Consider the following 23,935-nt stretch of genomic DNA (forward strand, 5'->3'; position numbering starts at 1 on the left):
GATGACTTCTTTGTGACATCCGCAATAGCTAAGATCGAGGTCTTTCAGCGGAACTCCCTGATCAGCAGTATTGCTGATGTCAGCTTCATTTCCCTTGGGAGGAATTGTGAGCAAGTAGTTGCTATCATCAGCTTCATGCGGATGAGCCCGCCTCCTCTTAACAACTTATAATGATGATTGCTTTCAGTGAGCGATTTCTGTACAGAATATCACTGAAAGTACTATCAATTGTCAGAATCATCATCATATCTTGGAGGGATGCCCTTCAACGCTTATCCGAGCTTACTGCTTCACAGTGTTGAACATTAGCAACGATCTGAACCTCCAACCATCGTCATATTTCATCCCATCATTGTGATATGAGGATGGCCGGAATGTCACGATCAATCAGTTGCGATGGCGGAAAGGATATTGAAAACGTTAAAAAGAGTGAACGATATGAGATATATCGAACGGCGACAAAAGGTTTCGCTTAACGCGGACCACCCTAGCGGGAATGCTCCCATACTCGACATGTATAGCGCGACGGAAAGTACTTGAGTCGGGTCTTCTATAGAAATGCTTATTGTGTTGCGGCTGCTGAGCGGAGGAGCAGCAGCTTCGGTCCAGGTAATTGGGGCTGGAACGATTGCAGACATCTGGGATCCATGAGAAAGAGGCAAAGCAATGGGCACACTCTTCCTGGGGCCGTTGTGTGGCCCCTGCTGGCTCCAATAATTGGAGGGGCAATTGCGTATGCTTGGGGCTGGAGGAGCACTCAATGGTTTTTGACTATTTACGGAGGAGTGTCACTACTAATTCTCCGCTTTGGGATTCCAGAGACGTTGGCTTCGCCAAAAAAGCCAGTCGCGGAGGTAGAACCAAATGTTGCACACTCAGCTGGGTGTCTTCTCGCCAGATTACGCAGAGCACGGCCAAATGGCTGAAAATTTTGAAAGATGATTCTCATTGATCTACTTAGCATCTTGTTTTATCTACGCTTCCCCGCTGTGTTTTTGACAGTGCTCTATAGCAGCATCACCTCAACATCATTATATGTGCTTAACATAAGTTCCAGACCACTTTCAGCCAGCCGCCGTACAACTTCTCTGTACTTATCCTCGGATTGCTATATACCCCTCATTCGGTGGGTTATATAGTCTCCAGTGTCCTCGATGACGTGCGGATGGACTCTATAATGCAGCGCGAAGGGAAGAAAGCAAATAAAGTGGATGAGAGCGGAATGTACATATATCGTCCCGAAGACAGAATGGGAGAAAATGCTTGGCTTGGGGCGTCCATTTATCCAGCAGCCATGATCTGGAAAAATGAAAGAATGGATAAAGCAGCCCCTGGCTAAAGGATTAGTGTTGTTCTCTTTTCCAAATGCAACAAAGTAGAAAGGAGTACATACATTTTCCCTTAACTAGCTCGTGTGTGCTTGTGCTTAATGCTAGACCAGCTACGTTTCTCGACCCATTTTCCGTAACAAATATAAAAAAAAAAACTGGGTAACGTATTCAGCTTTAGAGGCATTTATAAGCATCAATGTCAAATCTAGCGGGATTTATTTTCGTCTACTATCTATAACTAGTTAATCGCGACGAATGAATTAAGTTTCATTTCAATCCTCTCACTATCAAGTTGATTTAGAGGACCCTCGCCCAACTCGACCCTATCAGTTAGCAGTAATTATGCCAGCTGCGGCGTAGGACATACTTTTTTTTCTCGATTAAAGCCATAATTTTATGATAGGAAACTCTCAGGCCACGATGATATAAAATTGATAATAAGTGACATTCATAATAGGCACTTTGAACAATACTCCCTTAATTGTATACCAAACCACTTCTCAGTCATGAATCCATACCAGACTGGCTGCTAAATATAAACGATCGTGGTAGGAAGCGATCTAACCCCAGGAGGCAATGAGTAAGCGCAGTTATCAACATATTGGAGTGAGAGGTTTAAGCCCAAAAATCTTGTACCTGTTATAAAACCTGGCCTAAATACTAAGAACTTCTGCTATCAACCATATACTGAATATTATGTTCCCCCAACCCTTAGATGGGGGGGAAAAAAAAAGGAAAGAAAGAAAGAAAGAAAAGAAATGGCAAGAGTTCTATCCGGAAGCGTTCTTACACACTGCAGGCATTTTCAGCAGGCTTCGGTGTTCGAGTCAGCTAATAGGAGGACCCTACAATGGAATTCCATAACAGCCAGGGTCGGGGAAACGGGAGTACGCCTTAAAGGGGACGTGCAACAATGATTGTAGGGGACATCCCGATAGCTCTTGCGAATACAAAGTAAGAGCCCATGCACGTCAGATCGAATGTGTTCGGCTGCCGGGGAGAGGAACTTGAGGGGTAGGGAAGGGTTTGTCCAACTTGCATGCAATTTCCCCTTTTCCCCATGATCGATGCCATCGATTTGTTATGATAGGTTTGAGAGAAGGGGGGTGGATGAGACCTGACAACGAATTCGCGATATGTAACGATGGGTGATCGGACCACAGAGGTATGGAATTATGCTGCATTTTGGATATTCATTGCTTCTGTTAACCTGCGATTTGGCGTAACGCAATTTCTTGCGCCCACCTCACGCTAAAGCGGACTTTCCGTGATGGGATTTCTGGGGATGCATTACAATTTTTGATATGGGGGGATCATGGTCTCCAATCATGCCTCAGGCAGTGAATTATCACCAGGGAAAGATAATTCACCGAAAATTCTGTCAGAACGGGGAAAGCGGATGTAACAGCGTTGCCATCACACCAATGGTGGGGCAAGTTTCAATTAGCTCACTGTCTTGTTAAGGAAATATCATTTCGTCATTGAGAGATGAACTGAATGAAAGAAAAGGCGGGGTAGGGAGAGATGAGATAGTGAGCAGTGGATAAGTTATTTTAATACTAAAAATTTGCCTGCATTGCAGGCTCCAATACCAGGAGTGGGAGTTCGCTTCTATGGTTAATGTTTGATAAAATGACAATAGCCCGCAGGCCATTGCATATGGATAAGTCCACAGAATCGACAGGATAAATATTAATCCGTCCAGCCTCATTGTTTGCTTGGCCAATGCCTTCCAGAGTGTGGCAGCTAGTGGATACACACAATGAAGGACAATGATGATCATAACCCAGTGATACTAGTATTCAAACTTTCCGCACGAAGAGTGGCATAGAAGACAACAAATATCATTTGCCACGTTGATTAAATCATATCTTGTACTGGTGAGGCGGACAGGAGCCTGGTCGCACTAAGCAAAGCTGTACGAGGCCAAGTCAGGAAATCTTCGCCGGCCATGGAAAACCCGACATGCAGACTGTTTTACTGAGTTATTGAGCATGGCGCTGTGTGGGCCCATGGTATGAGAGAATCTCCAGGGTCGCTGTTTCTTATGTTGTGCTCTTGTAGTTTCCGTTTCCAATGGAGCGATGGGTTGAACGTAATGCGTAAGGTATGCTTTCAGCAGTCATGATCTATTTATTTCCTGACGTTTGGATGGGGGTTATTTAGAGAGCTATGTATGCGGAAAAATGGGGGGGTGTGGGCGGATTTGAAAACGATGGACGTCTGTTTCAGAAACGGCTATCGCGGAAGATGGCGTCCGCGTCGTTTCGTGACTCCATGAATTCCTTGGGATGGACACTGGACACTTGGGCGGTATGCTTGTCTGAGAGATTTATGCAAATGGCATCCGTGGGTACGCAGTTTTTTTCAGTTGAGCCCTACCCACGTTGGCTCATTGCCAATTGGAAGGGGAATTGATTGTTCATGAGTAACTGCTGAGCTGGAACTTGCTGGCACACGTATGTCCGTGGGCTGTTATGCCCAACTTTCGATATCTTGTCTTGTTGCCTGTCGCCTTGGGCAGCCCTAGGTTGGAGGTGGCTGGAAAGTGTGAATTGTTATGACAGAAATGACAAAGCCCTCGATGTGAAAGGTATCCCGTTGCGAGCGAGGCTGAGATAACCGGTTTAAGCTGGTTTAAACTGGTACAGCCTTAATCATAAATAACCAGACGATATTTTGATTCTAAAGACCTTGACATAAGCTTTGCTGGGAACATCATCTTGAAAACGTGAAAGCCTAGGCCTAGCCATGGTTTATTCCAACATAATGGTGGAGGCTCTGTGCTACAGATTTCAAATTGATCTGTTTCTAATAATTTGAATCCTGTCTTCTCTGCGCAGATTAGTCGCAGTGTTCCTAGGGCGTATCCGATTCTAAGAGCCCAAGGCAGGAATTATTTATTTATAGAAAGGAGAATTGGCAACCCTTGATTTCTCCCACTGTAATCTCTGAGTGGCAAACTGTATCGAAAAGAAAATCCGCCACAGCATATATTCGAATGGGGTCTCAATGTCCACTGAAAAAGATGAAGCAGAGTAACGTAATCTATCACCTAGTTTCTGTTGGGCACTAGTTGCCCAGGTGGCCCTCCACCGCACGTGATTAGCCCTATATAGTTAGCTAGCGATCGCACAATGAGAAGATTAACCATCCCACAGTTTCTGTTGGGCAAATCACCAATCACCTACTTGGACGCTTCTCCACTTTAAGATGTAATCAAAATGTCAACAATAAAAAAAGATAACTATTTGTGTTTCTAATCAGAAGAGAAGATTCGAGTCAATGATTGAATTTTATATTTTAAAATCCTTTAAAAGAAATTCAGTAATATAAAATTAACTCAAAGTGAAAAATACAATTAACTATACAATTACACAATTAAAACGCTGAAGATGATAATAAAATTTAAATATAGAGATAGCTCATTTTATTCAATAGATTAATATATTCTTCTCAAATCAAAAATTATTTGATAGTATTGAAAATATGATTTGAAAGTAATAGATTTTTTTTATATAGAAGATTAAAAACAGAGGTTGAGAGAAGATAATATGATGGGGAAGTGTCTGAGTAGGTGATTTGTCTGTCCGATGTTCTTTGATACGTTGACTGTTTACCAGCCTAAGCCTGCAGCTTTGCTCCCAAGATCAGGCCCCAAACTGCAGCCACGGGGCATCCAATCGCGAGTGGCGCCAAGGAATGCTGGCCAATCGGGGGTCCAGGTCACGGGGTCGAGGCTTCGACCCCATTCCGAGGATGGATATCTCACCTTCGCTCAACCACCTCAAACCTCTCCGTTCGTTTGCAACCTCCACTTTCTCGGAATGTGAGGCCCTTAGCCTGGGGGTTTGACCGTGGGCTGCGATGGCTAACCTCGCCCAGCCACTCTCGATTTGATGCTTTGATCGTGCTGCATCCTTCGCTTTGCAGATTGACGATCGCGTTGCTCCAGCAATACCCTAGCACTGGATCAATAGTCCAGAAGCATCCAGGAACCGCTCCGCTCACGTACGCCAGACTTCCCCGCCAGGCTTATGTGGAAAGCCGTCAGTGGGAATACTGCATCATTTTTCATGAGTGGTTATGGTGTGATATGTGCAGGCCGCTCAGCATACACAGTCATCTTAGGACTAAACGACTGAGACCAATCCAATTACGGCCCAGTGGAAAGCTGCACCCCCATCCGCCCTGCAATCACCGGAGCCAATTGCCGGAAACGTTGGGCAGAAACCTCAGGTCATCCCAGGCAAGGAAATTACCATGTCACTCGTGAGGCATCGCCCTCCCTGGAATATGCGCTCTGGTTGATGCTTGTGGGTTAAATTAATCCATTTACTAGGCGAAATATTTCCGCCCATGTTTAAATTAATTTCATGGCTCTCATTGGAAGATGTTGATGTCGTAATTGCCTGATATTTTTTCCTCAAGACGTGTTTTGTCTTGATTTTTTTTTTTTTTTTTTTTTTTTTTCATTTCTAGGTTTTTGTGTCTTTTGTTCTCCATATATTTTTGGGCCTCTGGTTATTTTAAGTCGCCAGTGCTTACAACATCTGCATGATGTCGGCTGTCGGGCTTGCATCGTCAACCCACTCTAGTGTGGTTGGTACATGCCCGTGAATTTATCAGTTCCTGGTCGTATTGTGGGAGGTGGGTGAACGTCACATATCATGTCTGCGAATTGGTCTATGAATTTGCCTTCTACCTAGCTGGTTGCGGATGTGTTTTTACAGGGCTTCCACTACGGTTTCTAGGAGAAGATCCCCCCCTGCGTCATCTGCAACTGCAGTTAAACATGTGCTCCGTTGCATTTCTGTTTCCTATTACATCGCCCCTTTGCTGTTCCTCGCCAGTTCCATCCTCTCATATCTTAATCTTATGTGGCCATCGACTGTGTCACTCTCTTTGACGACTCATTTGCTTTTCTCACCCCTCACCTTGCTACACTTTATTAAGTCAACAGATTCCCCCGCCAGCGCCCAGATCCTTTACGTTTTCTGATATATCATTCGTCGGCTAAATATGGCAAAGAAAAAGAATAATAAGAAGAAAAACAACAACCCTCCTCCTAGCGTCACAAGGCCGTCTGACATCGATATTAATTCACCTGGAGACGGTGCTTCCCCGTCGGCTATACCTGTACAAGATGTCGAAGCCTCCGTTGTTGTATGCAAAGCTCCCTCAATTTAAATATCAAACATTCGACCTTGAAACTCTCAAGTTCTCAGACGTGCCAGTCATTCCTATTTATGAGAATGTTGGAACAGTCGGCGATGATAAGGTCAATGCTGACATTGAGTCGAACAAGGATAAGGGTCCAGATGATCCATCAGTGACTGACCCGAGTGAACCTGTACCCGAACCCTCGAATGGTACGTGCATTATACCTCCATCACATCTTCGAATCGCCCTACCTATTTTCCTTTTTCTTTTGTTATTATTTTCCTTTTCGTTTGTGCGGTCATAATTTATGATGTACCTTTGGTTTCCCACTTACGTTTTGTCTTAAAAAGCCTCGTTGTGCACTCAAAATTAATGTTTGATATGTAAAGATGCCACAGGAGAAGACCAGCCTCCATTTGAAATGGTATCCATCGGAAACCCAACTGACACTATTCCAGATGTTGCAGAGGAGGAGGGGGAAGTGAAAGAAGAGGTGGAGAAACCAGAAGAGGAAGCGAGTGAGGAGACATTCAGTCAAGATGGAACGGAGGGAAAAAATGAGGAGCCTTCAACCGAGGATGGGGAAGGTTGCAAACAAGATCAAATTGAACAGGGGGAGACGGAAATGGAGGTAGTCGCGAGTGAGGATGCCACTCCTCCAGCAGATGACGTTCCAGAAAATGTCGAGCCCGAAGTGTCTGAACCCGGAGAGAGTCAGGAACCAGATCCTCTGACCGAAACGCCTCCAGATAACCTGGAGGCTTGTGACAATGAAGGTGATATAAACTTCGATTCTGTAGGAAGTGCAATGCTGACCAGCGTGCAAGAGCTACGATTCCCAGATGTTGACCCCGAAGCCGAGGTTGCCCGGGTGAAAGCAGAGAAGGAGGCTGAGGCGGAGCTGTATCACGATGGCGATTACGATGATGAGAACATCGCATTGAGCCACTGTCCTGACAACACAAGCGAGCCTGTAAATGAAATCTACAAAGAGGATGAAACAATTGCCAATGAGCCTGATTCACCTGACGCGGAGCCATCCAAGTTGGATGATTACGTCCAAGCCGATGAAAAGGATGCTGAAGCTCTTGAAGGGGAAAGTCCCACTGAAGTTGTATCTCCAGAGCCAGAGGCACAAGATAAACTTGAAGAATATCCTGCGGAAGAGCTTGTGGAAGAGCAAGTTGTGGAAGAGCAAGCTGCGGAGGAACTGTCTCCTGCAGAACCACCTACAGAAACGCTGCCCGAAGAATCTCCTACTGAAGAGCTAGCCGAAGATCAGCCATTTGAAGACACCCCAGCAGAGGAACCAACTGCTAACGATCCCGTGGATGTTCCGGCTTCCGTAGAAGAACCTAAGGATGATGGTCATGGCGATGAAGAACCTACACTTTCAGAAGAAACGCCAACCGAACGTGCACCAGCCGAGACAACATGTCTTGCGGAAGAAGAGTCAACCGGGGATCCGATTACAGAAGAACTAGCGGTGGAAGATATAACAGAAGAAAATCCTGTCCTCGAAGAACCAGCTCCGGAGGATCCCCCTGAAGACGTTCCTGTTGTTGATCCGCCTGCCGAAGAGCCCTCCGTCGAAGGGGCCGACGCTGAAGATCCCCCTCATGAGGACCCTGCCCCTGAAGAACCGATTCTAGAAAATCGACCTACACAAGAATTAATTGTGGAGGAGCCAGTTGCGGAAGAGGCCGCACAAGTGGAAGATACTCTAGTCCCAGACGCCTCGCCAGAGCAGCCAATGCCAGAGTTAAATGTTAGTGAAGAGTCTCCTCTCCCGGAAACATCTGTCCCTGATCAAATTCCGGTTGAGGACATTCCACCAGATCAGCCGACTGCTGATAGATCAATTGATGAAATTGGCAATGATAACGTTCATGAAAATGTCATAATCGATTCTCCAGCAGGAGAATCAGCTGAGGGCGCTGCATCATTGAAAACAAGACGGAGAAAACGACGGCATCGCTCGCAATGGGAGCATGGGAGGCGAGAGTCCAAGAGCTCTTCTGACAGTTATGCTCTTCACCGTCAAGAACGCGAACGAGCTGCTTTTGCAAATCCAAAGTGGGAAGTACTTGGCGAAGTGAAGAAACAGAGATCACCAAGGAGAAGTTCCGACGAGGAAAGAGCTGAACGTCACAGAAGGGCCAATCGCAAACATAGTGAAGGACGAGCTAGGAGGGACAGCGCGGCAAAGGATTCGTTTGATACAAGTCGCCATTCAGGTTCTTCTCAAAGTAGAAGGGAATCTACCTCGTTTAGCTTGTCAACCATAACCTCCAAACCAGTCGCGCTACTGAAGCTTATGGCCAGTGGAGAGTCCGAAACCAACGGGCCCTTACTCAAGCTTAATGTAACCGAACAATACGAGAGAAGGCTATCTACTTCCCGTCCATCAGATTCTTCAAGCAGCTCCAGACCCCATTCCAATTCTCGTCACAAACATCGGCATCATGGCGAGAAGGAGCCAAGAAGTCGCGAGAATACCTCGCCAAGGGACTCGCTGGATGACGCCGACGCAGGGAGGCGCCGACGGGAACATCGGAGATCGAGAAGGGCTGAGGATCTAGAGGAAGAAAAACCCCAGAGAAGGGATAGCCATTACGAAGGACGAAGACGGGAGCGACGCGACTCTGACAGATATCGGGACAACGGTCCTCTGGACAAATTGAAGGATAGATTCATGGTAAACCTAAGGACTGTCCTTGCCGCTGCTGGATAACATGACTTTTGTTTTGTCGCGTTCTGCTTACTTCTGTTATCAAACTATATCCCACAATCTTCGTCCCATTCTTGGCATTTTCAATTCTGACTTCTATGTTATTTTATATTATTTATTCTTATATCACCACATTCCAGTTACCCCTTTTATAACCATTGCCTCTTTCTCCTCCTGTCCCTCTCTCCCTCTTACCCTTCCGTTCCGGGGTGACATTTTTAAGTTCCTCCTAAAAAGTCGCCATATGTGCTGCTGTGCTGCTGAGCACAGATCCATGAAACCGGAAAAAATTGAGTTCTCGTGATTGAATATGAGCTGGCCGCAAATGTATCAATAGTATTAATAACTTTGTTAATCATCTATATATTCTATTCTCACGGATCCTCTTATCTACTTCATAAAAATTCTCATTCCCGCTCTGTCCAAAAACGACTACATACTTCACTACATTGCGAATGCGCCCAAGATTAAATGGAGGTGACGGTTAACAATAGAGATAACCACGACGGCTGGCTAAAGGAGCGATTTGTGCAGAGAACCCAATACAAATACCTGCCCAAAAGGGCTATTGAACATTAGGTGTGGGCTCAAAAAATATATCAATAGAAAATATCATGATGGCCATTAGGGGGAGGGGGAAGTAAGGGAGGTTCAATTGCCTCGCAATTGAAAGAAACAAGGGGGAATTGTGTGAAATAGCATGCTACCTCTTGGCTATTAAGCTTCAAATAAATACATATAACACACGAAACTTTATTTATTCTTCGATGATTGCACCTAGACCTCGATACTAAACAACACTTTCATTGCTTGAAAAATGGCAAATCATTCATTTTAAACAGGAAACGCCGCCCCATCACCCCTCATATCACTTCCAGCGCTATAAACCCGCTTCTGCTCGTCATAATGGCACCGGATGACCTGGCCCCGCCCAAACATCCCACGCTTGAACCCTTTCAACACTTCGACATTATGTCCCAATTTCTTCAGCTCTTCTACCACCGACTCCTTGATCCCTTCTTCTAAATATACCACATGTCTCAATGGCTTGCCCCGCTCCGGCATCCCCGCTCCAATGCAGATACGGGGAGCATCCAGCGCCGTCTGCGGGGTTTGGTCAAACGCAAGCATGTTCATCAGCACCTGCACATGGCCCTGCGGCTGCATGAAGCCGCCCATCACTCCATACACTGTGTGAAGGGAGTTATCTGATGTATTGGTGACCATGGCTGGGATGATGGTATGGTAGGGGCGCTTACGGGGCGCGAGGACGTTGGGATGGCCTGGTGTCAGCGAGAAGTTTGCCCCGCGGTTCTGCAGCGTGAAGCCACAGCCTTGCGGGATGATGCAGGTGCCGAAGCCGCCGTAGTTGCTGTTGATGAAGGACATGCCGTTGCCTTCCTGGTCTGTCACGGCGAAGTAGACCGTGTCGCAGTGGTTGTGAGCGGGGCTGCCGTGGTCGATGACGTCACAAGCCTTATCCGGATCGAAGAGCTCTGCGCGTTTGGCGAGGTAAGCGCGGGAAATTAATTCCTCGGACGGGACGTTTTCGACATCTGGATCCGTCACCCACCAGCTTGCGTCGGCAAAAGCGATTCGTAGGCTTTCGATGACGGCGTGGAGGTAGACGCTGGAGTTGTGTTGTTCGGCCGCGAAGTGGGGGATCTTGCCGGTTCTGGACAGTTCTTCCAAGATACCCAATGCCATTAAAGCAACGATACCTTGGCCATTGGGGGGGTGCTCCCAGATTTCTATTTCGCCTTTGCCATCACGCTTGATTCCGCCAATGTCGGTTGGGTTGAGCTTTAAAGAAATTGCGTCTACATCTTGACTGCCTGTTTCCATGTGATATTTCAAATCGTCAAGTGAAAGACGGCCACCGAGATCTTGGACCACCTTGATAATTGCTTCCCCAATACGGCCTTGATAGAAGCCCTTTTTGCCTTCCTTTGCCAGTGTTCGAAAGGTTTGGGCAAGAGTGGGGTTCTTGAATATTTCCCCCGCCTGTGGACATCTCACTCCATCCTTCCCACTGGGGCTGGGTTTCAGCATCTCTCTAAAGTTTGGTGATGCGTCACGGATGAGCTTTTCGCTTTCTGCCCACTATATTGTTGGTTGGCTCATTAGCAACGAACAAGTTGGCCAAGGGGCGCGGGGGGCAATAAATCAATCGTAACAGAGGATAATGCACATACAAATGACGCGGCGAGCTCAGACACAGGAAATCCCTCCTCTCCCAATTCGATGGCTGGTGTCAAAATCTGTTCCAATGACAACTTCCCGCTTCCGAAGCGTTCCACGGTGTCGATCCATCCGGCAGCTGCACCTGGCGTCGTCACAGCATGTACGCTGGTCATCGGAATTTTGCCCTCCTCGCCAGCAGCAAGACGTAACTCCTTGCGAACAAAATCCAGAGAAATATTGGCCGCTGCGCGGCCCGAGCCATTGAGGGCATGCACTTTTTTGGTCCTTGCGTTATAAAACAAACAGAACATATCACCTCCAATACCTGTTGAAGACGGTTCTGTTATGTTGAGAGCCGCAGCTAATCATGTGCCAATAGTATACATCAGCCATCGACCTCACTAGCCTGGTAGATATATAATAATATATAATAAAAGGGGCATTCTGCCACCATAAATCGCTCACATACCAACCGCCACAGCGGCATCCTGCAATAATCATTTAGTTACGAAGTCCACAGAGCAATTAGATAGAAAGCAACGAGATTTGGAAAACCTGAGGAGAGAAGAAAGAGAATCAATGGCGCTTACCGCAGCATTTCCTCCATCTCTAAGGATCCTTTGCCCTGCAGCTGCGGCTAGGGGCTGTGTACAGGCAATGATGCCTTTCGTGCTGTGAACAACACTTCGTCTACTGGGGAATGCGCAGAACTTGGGCTCTGGGGCCGAGAAGACGTCACAGGCATTCAAAGGCATCTTTACGGGTATTCGTCAGTTGCCAAAGGACTGATAGTTGATAGTGATCTAGCACGCGCGAGCAACGGGTGCAAAGGTGTGTTGGATAGGTACTAGTACTTGTAGTAATGAAGGAGTCAACAGATTTACATATACGAATGTATAATGAATACATATCCAGGCCGATGATTCACCGTATTGCCGGCCGAGAAATGAAGTTTGGCGATAAACTGGCTTTGCCGTGGGGCAGATGTCAAAATGGACCCCTCCTACAGCCGGAGATCACATGACGTTGAAGCGGGCGTCCTGAGAAGGGATTAAGAATTTATTTATTAGATAGTATCTGTGGATGAGGACATGCACTCTCTCGTTATCCCGGTGTCTTTCTAAAGCATTGCACTGCAGGATCTAATCTCGGATATGCAATATAGCTCAAAGGCATAAGAAAATATCACCAAAGAGGCGCTCGTACCCTCAGAGTTTCCCCAACATTATAATTCGATTTCTAGGCTGCCAACATTCATTGTAAATTCTGCGATATCAGCTTGAAATTTAAGAAAGACACGAGAGAATTCTGTACCGGTATCTGTAATATACAAATTTTGCTTCTTATACAACAAATAAGAGGAGGGATTTGGTGGATATACCATATGTGCGAATGGCTAAATGCGGCAAAAATTGGGAGGTTTATATGTACCCAGCAAAATCAAAAACGCCTCGCTATGCATCCCTCGTAAATAGGGGGGAAACCAAAAGAAAGGAAAACGGGAAGAGAAAACAACGGGGAATTGAGCTATACACCCGGCAAAGCGTGGCAAGATAGTATTGCCAAAAGAAATCTTCGCCTGCTCGCCGCTTGTTCGAGTCAAATGGATCGACAGTAATTCCGGACGGTCCGATTCTAACAACTAACTCCTTTCGAGGAGTTCTTTCGCTTCGTTGATCTTGGAGGCAAGGTACGGGCTTCCTCCACGGTCCGGATGGTTGAGCAGCATGAGTTTGCGATGGTTTGTGCGGATTTTGTCTTTGTTCAAGTTTCGTTCACTGTGACGATTATGGTCCCGTCAGTAAAGGAGATCCCTCCTAATATGTCTCTAACTACAAATCCAAGGATTCGCATGCAGAGCAGAGGATATCCATATTGGCTGTCGGTATAAGTATCAACGTACGAAAGTTCCAAGATGAGCGACGCCTCGCGTCTATTCATGCGCGGTTCGAATCCTCCCTTGTAAAATGCTTTTCCCATGCTGTTTACACTTCCTCTAGATCGGCGATAAGCAACGAGACCAGCACGACCCTAGATAACAAATGTCAGCTTTCCATCGCTCCAGGTACATCATTCAAGACGAGGTTGGATGACAAACCAAAAAAGCTGCAGTAGCAACGCCGAACCCGATGGCGAGGACGGAGGCCATATTTATGGGTGGAAGAAATTGAGGGAAGGGTAGAGAGAGTGGAAATGGGCTTGGAACTGTACGACAGGACAGCGGTGGTGATTGTTGCGAGGACGTTTCGCCCGTTCTCAGGAATATTTTCCCTTGATAAAGTTAAAGTTTGGGTGAAGGAACAGAAAAGTCAAAACACTAGTCCGTATAAGGATTAGAGTCTCATTATGTCACCTGATCTACAGTCCACTAAAAAAAAGTTCATATGCGATCAAGAGAAAATAGCGTGAGAGCAACAGAAACGACGGTCAATTCTGTTTCAATCAAGGCTCGCTGTTGAAAGCACCTACGAATAAGCAGCTATGAGGTATGCCTCTCTTAAACTGAAATTTCCTGCATGAATACGATGAACTTACCACAACAAACGTCAAATAACAGAATCGAGACCTGCCATTTCTGCTCCCAGCCATGCTATCCGAGCAAAGGCATAACATTTGTGCGCAATGACGCCCGTACATTCCGCTTCTGCCGCTCGAAGTGTCATAAGAACTTCAAGATGAAGCGACAGCCCCGCAAGCTGAAATGGACCAAGACCCACCGTGCTCTCCACGGTAAGGAGATGATTGTCGATTCCTCGTTGCTCCTTTCACAATTCGCGAAGAGACGAAACATCCCCGTCAAGTACGACCGTAACCTGGTCGCGGCCACGATCAAGGCCATGGAGAGGGTGGAGGAGATTAGACAGAGGCGGGAACGTGTGTTTACAAAGAAAAGATTGGCTGGCAAGTTGGCACGGGAGAAGAAGAGAGCGGAAGACCGAAGGGTTGTGGCCGAGGGAGAACATCTTATTCGCAAGGAGCTCAAGGAAATGGAGGAGGAGAACCTGCCGCTGGAGTCACTAGCAAACAAGAATCTGAGCCACGTTGTTGGCGCGGAGAGACTACGTACAAAGAAGAAAACGAGACTTTTGGTGGATGGCGGCACCCAGGACGAGATGGAAATCGACTGAAGGAGGAGACATTTTTCTTTCGACATCCTTATTTTGGCTTCGAACATTTGTTTTGGCTTTCCATTCTACAGCGGATATATATGTCGGCGTTGGGATTCCTATCTTCTCAGACTTTTTCTTTTCTTTGTTCAGACTAAAAAGAGGGGGCGTTTGCAATCTACATCTCTTTTCTCATCATCTCTGGCTCCCTTCGTTGTTTGATATCCTGTTACAGATTAGGGTATTCATCTGAGATGCGATATCCTCGTATCTGGGAACTACATTTTCTCTCCCATGTTTTTGGACACTCTTCCGCTGTTTCTTGCGACATGGACTTTCGCTCTATAGGCCTTGAAGCAGCAGACTCGCTCTCTGGTCTTTGCGAGTGCGGCAAAATCCGCTTCCAGTGAACGACCAAGCAGGTGAATCCGTTTGCGCTGCCTCCAAAAAGTGAATATCCCGTACAATCGGACCCTCTTCTATTGAGTGGAAGGCCATCTCTACTGGGCACATCGCTTACTCTGAGCTATCTTGGTCGTGTTATTCACGACGCGCCAGTGAATGAGTTCCCCCTCACACAACACAACACAACACAACACAACACAACGCTCCTCTTCTTCTTTCTAAACACTTCTCCCTCCCTCTCTCTTTCTCCATCTCGCTCTTCTCGCCTATCCAAACACACAAAAACCAAGTTTCCACATCAAAAAAAACCAGATCACACTAGCAGCTTTACAGCGCAAACCGAAGTTTTAAGCTCAGTTTTATACCAAATAAAGTACGTAAGTTGGCGCGTTTTGCAAGTTAGTGATGCAATTATTTCCCCCTAGTCAGATTTGTACTGGTTAAATTGCTCACCACCATACCCAGCAGCAGAATGCTTCTGCTTTCGTTCTTGGGACTTGTTGCGTCCCTGACTCTGTGGGGCACGTTCTTCCCTGTGCCATATACCGATATCCGCCCCCACGGGTCCTTCGTGGAAAGGGTGACTGGGGCAATTAGGGCCTCATTTTTTTTAACAGGCACCTATGAATTCGTGCTAACCGCCAATTCGAAGGCCGCCGGGGCCTTCCAGCACGAGAGACCTGGGTCGTTCGCGGGCTTCTCAGGACTCCCCAGATTGCCTAGTGATGCATATCTCGATGGTATGTATTGCAACAGCAGTTCCTGGGTATTCATCCCCAGTGGTGGTACGGTAGCGTCCCCAAATACATGTTTCTCGCGAGATATGTATTCCGGCAGCTCCTCAGAAATCGGTTTGGCCGTGGAGGCTGTGGAGCCCTCTCGCGTTGCTATTGGCGGCGTCGAGATGGACGATGCGGCGCAATCAGCCAAATCATCCAGTTTTCTTCTGGAGCTAGCTGTCGGGTCCCTGGCAATAATCTTCGTCTGTTGGCTGAGTCTGAAACTCATCAGTATTGCTTACACACGGGAGGATCTGGCCCTCTCCTTCGGTAGACTTTTCGTGCCTTCACCAGAGGTGGCTAAACACTTCGTTATGACATCCGGTCTGACCGTCACGATCAACATGAGCAATGATGTGGCCCTGGTGCCAATATCAGATGCTTACGAGGTCGTTACCGCCATGATCGAGTCATCTATGGGCATGGGGCAATCAGGTGTAAACCCCATCTACTACAGGGAGAACGGTCCTGTCTTCACCGACTCTGTTGCAGTGTGTGACGTTCCGTTGTCAAGTCTTGCATTGGTTACAGGCTCGCAATTGGTGGAATATTCGTTCCATCCAGTTGTCGACGTCATAATCAATCGTTTGGCGCGACAGCAGATCGGAACGCCTGTTAACTGGTCGAATTGCATAGCCGCAGACTCTGATGCCATACCCGTGGAAAGAGTCAACAATGAACCCGGTTCGACTTCCCTGTTGCCTGCCTCAGTTGCTTCAGTCCGTATGCCCCAGTTGACGGCGCTTGTGCTCCGCCGGCTGGAGAACATCTCGCACTTTGTGCTCCTGCGGCTCGTGTTCGTTATCGTCGCGAACGCAGGTGATGGGCAAACGGCTGCGGAAAACAGGAGCAGCACCGACAAGGAAGAAGGACCCTCGGAGCGTCCAAAGAGGAACAGGATGGGCCAGAGGCAACGACGTCGACTTTACCAGCGCGAGATGCGGAAACAACAGGCGGAACTGATAGATCGCCTGGAAATGGAGAGTGATGGTGGATCTAATCCACCACCACAAGCTCCTCCAGCTCCTCTACCAGCCTCGCCTGTTGGGCATGCCGCGTCGTCGACAGTTGCGCCGATGGCACCAATTCGGCCTGCCATGCCTGTGAATCTACAGGGCCAGGGGAATGGGTTCCGCCCACCTCATCCACATCCGCCTCCCCCCTTTCGGCAATTCCCGGTAGTTGCCAGACAACCGCCCGTTCCAGGGCAAGGAGGTCAGATGCCGCCGTTTCCTTGGCCGTACCAGCAGTACGGCTATCCCCACTATCCTCACCAACGGTTCTAGCTTCAAACTAGAGCATGTTCACATTCCGTTCGTTTGCTAGATCTGGGCTGAGGACGAAATTATCCGCTCCACCCCACTTGCACCATTTCTTTCCTCCGGCCTTTCGTCAGATTGGTTCGATGTAGGTGAATGATGTCAGGTGGGAGAGCGATTTTTTTTGAACTCCTTGACCGATCTGGTGGCAATTCGGAAATGGACGCGGTGATGTGGATTGAGGGAATTGCGGTATTGCTGGGAGACTAAGACGGTTGGCGTTGGGTATTGGATTCGAGAAGATGAAGCATAGAAGAAAAAACATACAAAGTTAGTATACCAACTTTCAAAAGGATACGTACATAAAGTCCTCAACGTTCTAAACCATCTCATTCATGCATAGATTGCTCTTGCCTGGGAGAGGTCGAGGACCGGATACCTCCACGACCCGTACCCCGCTACAATCGAAGCTCCTATACCCCGCTGCAATCGACGCTCCCGATTCTACAATTGAATGAATGAATACCCCCATACAGCATCCCCCATGGTATGATAAATAAGCATTTCTACCTCTCAAACAAGTCATGTGTCTGATCAAGCCATCTCCAGATCAATGTCTCCGGCCGTCAGAGAATAAAGCTGCTGCGCACTCCCAGAAACAAATTCCTTAGTTTCTACAACTATCTTATTTACCCTGATTGTCGGTTTCATGACGTCGTGATGAATATACAACCCATATCCACGTTCCGACAGTCCAGCGAATGGCGCATTCAAAGTCCGAAACCAAATAGATGCCAGCTTCTCCGGCCCAGCGATGCTTGATCAGCCACCATCATCAACACACGCACACGCGCTCTCTCTCTCACACATACACACACTCTCTATATATATTTGTGCATATTCTCCAGAAGTAAAATTCACACTATTCCGGAATCGAATGAGTAAATAACTACGATCTTCCGTGATCGACGAAACAAAAGTTTAATAACTACGGGGCCGGGGTGGCACAACTATGCTCTCGGTTTTAATTTTACTCCAACTCCTCTGCGAACTTCCATCCAGCAACGATAATAGAAAAAACTCTTGAACGCGCCCGAAGCCATAATAAGTGTACGACCCGGAGCGCATGATATTAGCGATGAATGAGAGAGGTTGAGAAACAGGCCGAGAAGGGAGGGAAAAAAAAATTGACGATTTTGAGATGGCTTTCTTCCATTTATTTACACACGTTTTTCCACCCCTCTTCTTTTTTTTTCGCTATTATCCTGTTATTTTTCCTTATTGCTGTTTGTTGAGGAACGGGCGGGTAGCTCAACCCTTTTTTTGTCTTTGTCAATATACTCTCCGTACAGGATTGGAAACAAGTGATTGAGTGAAGGGGGGGGAAGGAGGGTGAAACATGTTTTAATGAAGCAACCTTGCACATTCATGAAGTATTAATTAATGTGGTTTTCTTTCTGCTATCTGTTGGGGGGAAAACTTTGGTTCTATTCTCATTGTCTTCATATTTATTCTTTTTTCCTCGCTTCTTTTTCTCTGTCTTTTTTCTTTTCTTTTTTTTTTTTTTTTGATATACTCTCGCTTCCTTTTACTATATACTTCTTATTCCCCACGGATTTTTGCACAGTGCATTCATTCTACTCCATTCTTGTCTCTGTAAGAAAAAAAAATTCTCCTTCAATGCAATATATGTAATCTAAGCTTGGCTTACTTTACCTTCTCAGCTTGGAAATTACAACAACTACCATTTTTCATCGTGTTGTTTCATTGGTGAAATTCAGAAGTGTTTTTCTTTCTTTCTTTCTTTCTTTCTTTCTTTCAGGGAGTCAGGCGGTAACTAGATGGTTTTGTTTAAGGAGGGGGAGGGATGGAGGTGAGATAGACAGACAGACAGATAAGGGAGGCGAGGCATGGATAGGGGGATAGAGATGTGGATAGAACAGAGTGATGTTCATCAACTATCATTCATTATCGTCATTATAATTATTAATTTTTCATTTTCATTTTCATTTTCATTTTCATTTTTTTCCCTTGAGAAAAATGAAAAGAAAGAAAAAAAACTCTATGCAACTTGCTCCAAGGAATATCTATCTTATCTTCTTATCTTTACCCACTACGACACGACAATGGCATTTTTCGTTCATCTCACGAATTGTCGACAAATCATTACAGAATGAGGATATCGAACCACGCACCCAAATAAAGAATTTAAAAAAAATCCTATTATTGTTATTCCCGAGACGAAGAAACGATAAATGCTCTAGTTAAGTTAGTTAGATGAAACTGGTAATATTATCTAATCTGATCTGAATAGCTAGTTAGTTAACAATACTTAATAGCTTCGTATAGTATAATATAGTTATAGTTATAGTATAGTATAGTTATAGTATAGTATAGTTATAGTATAGTATAGTAATGATATGTTATATATATAACTGATAAAGAAAAAATAAAAGGGAAGGGGAGGAGGGGCAAACCAACAATAGACAAGTGACAAAAGAGGAGGTTAGGGATTCCGAACAGTCCATAAAAATAATAAGAGAGGGAAGAAGAAAGATATAGAAAACGAGGGCGTGGGAGAAACCGCGGGGGGAAACGACTCGAAAAGCGAACATTGTCAAAAAAGGGTAGGTGGGAAGGGTAGGGAAGGTTGGTTGGTTTGTCAGCTGGCAGCCGTAATATCGTCATATCAAAAAGAGAAGAGGGGGGCCAAAGAGAGTGTGTCAGACCAGCGAGAGAAAGGGAGAGAGAGCGAGAGAGATAGAGCGAAACATTCCCATCCCCATTCCAATCCCTCAGTTTCATTTCATCCACCGCACCCTTCTCCTCTCCTCTCTCGCCAACCTGTCCATTCACTCCTCCATCCGCCCAAAAACGCCATCATCGTCATCATCCATTGGCACCACAGACCCTCCCCGATCATGCGCAAAATCATCGCCATCCTCCTCCTCATCATTCAGCTCAGCCCCCGCTGCCCCCACAATATCATCAGCATTTCTTTTATTAATATTATTATTAGTCTTGGTGGACTTCATCATCACCCTGCTACCATTGCTGCCGCTGATGGGTCCTCGGGTATCCAATAGCTGCGCATCATCCATCTTCACGTCCCGTACATCAGAGACTCGATAAGACAGTGATGGATGCATGTTTAGCGGGTTGTAGATGGTAGGCGTGGAGGATGCCTCATGCCTCGCGACGTTGGCGAGCACGTCGAAGCTGTGCGTGTTGTTCTGGCTGCTGTTGTTGATGCCATTGATGCCGTTGATGCCGTTGTGGTTGTGGCTGTTGTTGTTTGGGGTGGTGGCCAGCCCCGCCCCCACCCCCATACCAACACCCATACTCTGGCTGCCGACAAACTTTGCGGGCAATGGTGGGACCGGTGGGATATCCGGGGACATGGGGACAGGCCCGCTTCGGGGAGTGCCGAAATGGCACAGTTCAATTGCAGCAGCGAGTCCAGCTTCATCGTCGTCCAACAGACCTCCGGTTTCTGCGGTGGAGGGCCGTGTATCCGTGCTGGACTGGCGGAAGTGAGAGTGGGAGGGGGAGAGGGTGGGCGCACTGTCCGTAAAGGAGCTGGAGGGGATGGATTGGAAGGAGCGTGAAAAGTTGTTTGTGCTGAAGCGGAAGCTATGGCTTTGGCTGTTGCTGCGATTATGGGGTCTGGCGTGAACTCCTGTCTGTGCTGCTGATAGTTTCGCTGGTGTGATGGCGAAAATACCTTCTTCGCCGGTTGGGGGTGGGGTGGTTTCTGCTGAGCTGTTGCCGTCGCGAAGCTCTGAGATACCGGAGGCGGTCGGGGAGGTGGAGGAGCGGTCGGACTCTCCGGTGGGCTGGTGGTGGTCAACGGACGACGCTGGCGTGTCTGGGTTCATATTTACTAGAACGGATGCGGCTTCGAGGAGCTGGACTTGCTGATGTTTTGAGATGAGGAGCTTGGATGTGTAAGCCCACGCTGGGTCGTGTTCCCACCTGTTCATTAATTGTCAATAGGGCTTTTCCCAAAAGTAAAAATAATAATAAAAATAAAACATAGTAAGATCTTTGATCCAATGGGCAATTTAAAACTTCAAATTTGAAAAAAAAAGGAAGAAAAAAAAGGGCAAGAGAAGAAAGGGTAAGAATAAAAAAAAGAGAGAGAGAAATATCGCGAAGATAAATGAGGTAGATGGTCTTTATCAGATGCGGAGGGTGAAAATGGCATGCATGTAGTGTCGCATGAAGCACAGCCCAATCGCTTGACCTCTCACGGGAAGTAAATAGAGATATTTTAAAAACCCGTTCACAACACCTAAACAGAAGGAATATATATATATATCAATATATAGATATACGCACATATGTTTCGTCAAGCAGCTGCTATGCTTATATCCCTTTCCACACCGATCACATCTTAGCTCATTCATGACGCGTTTCCCTTCGCTACGGATGAGGTGAGAGCCCTCGCTGGCACGACGACTCCGTTGCTTCGTACTAATAGGTTTACCGTTGCTGATACTGCTGCTGCTGTTGTTCCCCGCACCAGTACCGCCAGCAAGGGGGGAAACATCTTCCACGGCAGTATTTTCGTCAATGGAGTTGGGGGAATTCTTGCGTGCCGGGGTAGCGTCTTGGGCGGCATTGCGGGCGAGGTAGGAGGTAAAGCCCGACGAAGCACCCATGGAGGTGGATTCGACGGCCTTTCGAGTGTTCAGGGCTCGTCGATGGTGATGGAGGTGGGAGGAGGATGTGGACAGGGCAGCAGAGCTGGGAGACTCTCCCATAGCCACTGCGACGGCGGCGGCAGTTGCGGCACTGCTGGCGGCGGCGGAGGTCATGCTTTTTCGGCGGGTGACACGGTGATTGATGTTGACGGCGCCGAGGGAGACGGAGTGGGAATGGTGACGGCCATTGGATTGGCGGAGAGGAGGAGTGGTATGGCTGATGGGTCTTGAGGGCGTGGAGGAGAGGGATTCCTGAGGAGGAGTAAATTATTTTGAGAGGAGGGTCTTGGAGTTAGTTATTATGTTCGATCCCATGCCCATGAGGAATTAATTGGATTCAGATCCATCATGAGAAGGTCCGGGAAAGGGCCAGGACTCACCTTGAAAGAAGCCATTCTTGGAGAGAAGCCAGGACCAACTCTTAAATTAAGAACTCAACTCTTCCACAGCAAGTCTCAGAAGGAGAGCTTGTCGTGAAAGAGCGCAGCGTGAGGCGTCAACCTGGAGAGGAGAGCAAAAGGACGAGGAAGAGGAAGAGAAGCAGAGAAGGGGAAGCGAAAGGGGAAGGAGAAATAAAAAATGATCTGTAGAAGAGGTAAAAACGACGAGAGGAATAATGGGGAGAGAGAGGATTCGCAGCAAAAGAAGCAATAATTGAGCGTGGAGGATCAGCCCTGGCGGCAAGCAGAGAGAGGTGGAACAACGACCCGGGCCAGCTTGGGCGGGAAGGAAATACGAATCGCAGCAGCCGGGAAAATAAATAACAGAGCCCAAGGAGAGGAGAGAGAGCCGGCGGGAGATGAGGGATAGCAAAGCGAGGATGGAGGAGAAAAGACAGAAGATAAGAAAGTACTGCAGGAAAACAAAATAAAACAAAATAAAATAAACGGAGCCAGTTACAGGTTTTGCGGGTTTGCGGGTTGGACACAGAGTAAAAAGGGAAAAGGGACCGCAAACCATAAAAACGCTGGAGACGACGACGAGCCGCGGGAACGCTGAGGTATGAGAAGAGAGATGGCGCTGTTTTGTATTTATTGTTACAAGACTAACAATAACAAGCAAGCTGTCTATCTATCCTGACATTCTATAACTACATTCATCATCCACCCTCTTCGCTCTCCATTTCCCTCCTGTTCCCCGCAAGCATACTCCGTACAAAAAATAGAAAATGCAAATTCCGTTTTGTGTGCCGCAGCAGGCCATTATTGCCACAGGAAGTCGTCCGGGGCGGGGGGGCTCAGTGCCCACTGGCTGGTCTGGGAGGTCCCGATGTCAAAATAAGTGAGCTAGCTAGTTAGTGATTGGGCGGCAGCTGGACAGAAGATATTAGTTGACTAGTTTATTCAAATCAAACATCGAAAAGGGGGGATCCTCGTCTGCTGCGACGATGGGTTCTGGCTGAAGATGTGCGTGCAGGATGCGGGCACCTGGGTTGGACTCGGGGTAGTTAAGGCCCTGGTCGTTTGCCTTTTTTTTTTATAGTTACTAGGGATCTTTTTGTTTTATTTTGCGTCATGAAATCCGTGTGCACATAGTAAATATTTAAAAGAGCATATATCTATCTATATAATCTGTACTTCTATATATTATCTGGTGTATTCGCTACTGCAAACCGGAGGATATCATCATTCCCCTTACTCTTCTTAATGTCTCTACCAGCCAGAGCGCCGACTCCAGCCAGAGCCGTGTACCTGACTAGGGTCATCCTTCCACAGCAGGGGTTTGGTGTTGTTGGCAAAGAAGGCGAGGACCCCAAGCAGCGCCAACGCCAAGGGGGGAACAACTAGCCAGGTTAGTGGATTGGACTGTGCATCACAGATCTACTGGGAGGACTGGGGGGGGACTGGGAGATTGGGGGACTGGGAGATTGTGGGACTGAGAGACTGCGAGATTGTGAGACTGAGATATGCCCCAGGAAAAATGGTGAGAAAATATACTCCGTAAAATAAAAGTAACTAACTAACAAAAATAATCAGTAAATGATAGCAAAAAAAGAAAACAGCCAACGGGTCACCTGCGCCCACGTCGTTGGCTGGGTGGGCCCATCGCGAGTACCTGGGCGGTACCAAGCACTGCGCTGTGTCCATTCGCCACTGGCATGTTGCCAGCTGGTATCTTTTATGGGCATCATCGAATCCATCCAGTAACTTGGTGGGAAAGAAATGCACTCTCTTGTAGTGGCAATTATTACTTGCCCTTCTCCGTTCCCCCCCCCCTCGGGGTTCTTTTATAGAATTCGAGGGGAATGAAGAGAAGAGCTTAATAATCAA

At 47.1% G+C, this 23,935-nt stretch overlaps 10 protein-coding genes across 10 annotated transcripts; 4 read left to right on the forward strand and 6 right to left on the reverse strand.

Moving 5' to 3' along the window:
• Positions 1–383: 383 nt before the first annotated feature.
• HCBG_04006 (uncharacterized protein) lies at positions 384–1,721 on the reverse strand (the record flags this gene model as incomplete). Its single annotated transcript, XM_045431055.1, has 2 exons — positions 384–771; positions 1,699–1,721. The coding sequence occupies 2 exons, from the start codon at positions 1,719–1,721 to the stop codon at positions 384–386; spliced, it is 411 nt and encodes a 136-aa protein (XP_045287608.1).
• A 1,838-nt stretch (positions 1,722–3,559) lies between these two features.
• HCBG_04007 (uncharacterized protein) lies at positions 3,560–4,084 on the reverse strand (the record flags this gene model as incomplete). Its single annotated transcript, XM_045431056.1, has 3 exons — positions 3,560–3,654; positions 3,718–3,872; positions 4,005–4,084. 3 exons carry the CDS (start codon positions 4,082–4,084, stop codon positions 3,560–3,562), a joined length of 330 nt encoding a protein of 109 aa, XP_045287609.1.
• An 897-nt stretch (positions 4,085–4,981) lies between these two features.
• HCBG_04008 (uncharacterized protein) lies at positions 4,982–5,457 on the reverse strand (the record flags this gene model as incomplete). The annotated part of the gene is made up of 3 exons (XM_045431057.1): positions 4,982–5,293; positions 5,347–5,365; positions 5,450–5,457. 3 exons carry the CDS (start codon positions 5,455–5,457, stop codon positions 4,982–4,984), a joined length of 339 nt encoding a protein of 112 aa, XP_045287610.1.
• A 1,020-nt stretch (positions 5,458–6,477) lies between these two features.
• HCBG_04009 (uncharacterized protein) lies at positions 6,478–9,605 on the forward strand (the record flags this gene model as incomplete). Its single annotated transcript, XM_045431058.1, has 2 exons — positions 6,478–6,703; positions 6,953–9,605. 2 exons carry the CDS (start codon positions 6,478–6,480, stop codon positions 9,226–9,228), a joined length of 2,502 nt encoding a protein of 833 aa, XP_045287611.1.
• Positions 9,606–9,953: 348 nt separating this feature from the next.
• HCBG_04010 (gamma-glutamyltranspeptidase) lies at positions 9,954–12,164 on the reverse strand (the record flags this gene model as incomplete). Its single annotated transcript, XM_045431059.1, has 4 exons — positions 9,954–11,328; positions 11,421–11,770; positions 11,879–11,897; positions 12,000–12,164. 4 exons carry the CDS (start codon positions 12,162–12,164, stop codon positions 10,060–10,062), a joined length of 1,803 nt encoding a protein of 600 aa, XP_045287612.1.
• An 887-nt stretch (positions 12,165–13,051) lies between these two features.
• On the reverse strand, positions 13,052–13,558 carry HCBG_04011 (mitochondrial import inner membrane translocase subunit tim-14; the record flags this gene model as incomplete). The annotated part of the gene is made up of 3 exons (XM_045431060.1): positions 13,052–13,187; positions 13,313–13,440; positions 13,508–13,558. The coding sequence occupies 3 exons, from the start codon at positions 13,556–13,558 to the stop codon at positions 13,052–13,054; spliced, it is 315 nt and encodes a 104-aa protein (XP_045287613.1).
• A 275-nt stretch (positions 13,559–13,833) lies between these two features.
• On the forward strand, positions 13,834–14,688 carry HCBG_04012 (60S ribosomal protein L24B; the record flags this gene model as incomplete). The annotated part of the gene is made up of 2 exons (XM_045431061.1): positions 13,834–13,895; positions 13,967–14,688. 2 exons carry the CDS (start codon positions 13,891–13,893, stop codon positions 14,535–14,537), a joined length of 576 nt encoding a protein of 191 aa, XP_045287614.1.
• Positions 14,689–15,393: 705 nt separating this feature from the next.
• On the forward strand, positions 15,394–17,158 carry HCBG_04013 (uncharacterized protein; the record flags this gene model as incomplete). The annotated part of the gene is made up of 1 exon (XM_045431062.1): positions 15,394–17,158. The coding sequence occupies one exon, from the start codon at positions 15,394–15,396 to the stop codon at positions 16,984–16,986; it is 1,593 nt and encodes a 530-aa protein (XP_045287615.1).
• Positions 17,159–19,811: 2,653 nt separating this feature from the next.
• HCBG_04014 (uncharacterized protein) lies at positions 19,812–22,060 on the reverse strand (the record flags this gene model as incomplete). Its single annotated transcript, XM_045431063.1, has 3 exons — positions 19,812–20,934; positions 21,301–21,917; positions 22,046–22,060. 3 exons carry the CDS (start codon positions 22,058–22,060, stop codon positions 19,812–19,814), a joined length of 1,755 nt encoding a protein of 584 aa, XP_045287616.1.
• A 773-nt stretch (positions 22,061–22,833) lies between these two features.
• On the forward strand, positions 22,834–23,843 carry HCBG_04015 (uncharacterized protein; the record flags this gene model as incomplete). Its single annotated transcript, XM_045431064.1, has 3 exons — positions 22,834–22,946; positions 23,381–23,588; positions 23,652–23,843. 3 exons carry the CDS (start codon positions 22,834–22,836, stop codon positions 23,841–23,843), a joined length of 513 nt encoding a protein of 170 aa, XP_045287617.1.
• Positions 23,844–23,935: the final 92 nt, after the last annotated feature.

The sequence above is a fragment of the Histoplasma capsulatum genome, assembly GCF_000150115.1.
Source record: "Histoplasma capsulatum G186AR genomic scaffold supercont2.5, whole genome shotgun sequence".
Classification (NCBI taxonomy): domain Eukaryota; kingdom Fungi; phylum Ascomycota; class Eurotiomycetes; order Onygenales; family Ajellomycetaceae; genus Histoplasma; species Histoplasma capsulatum.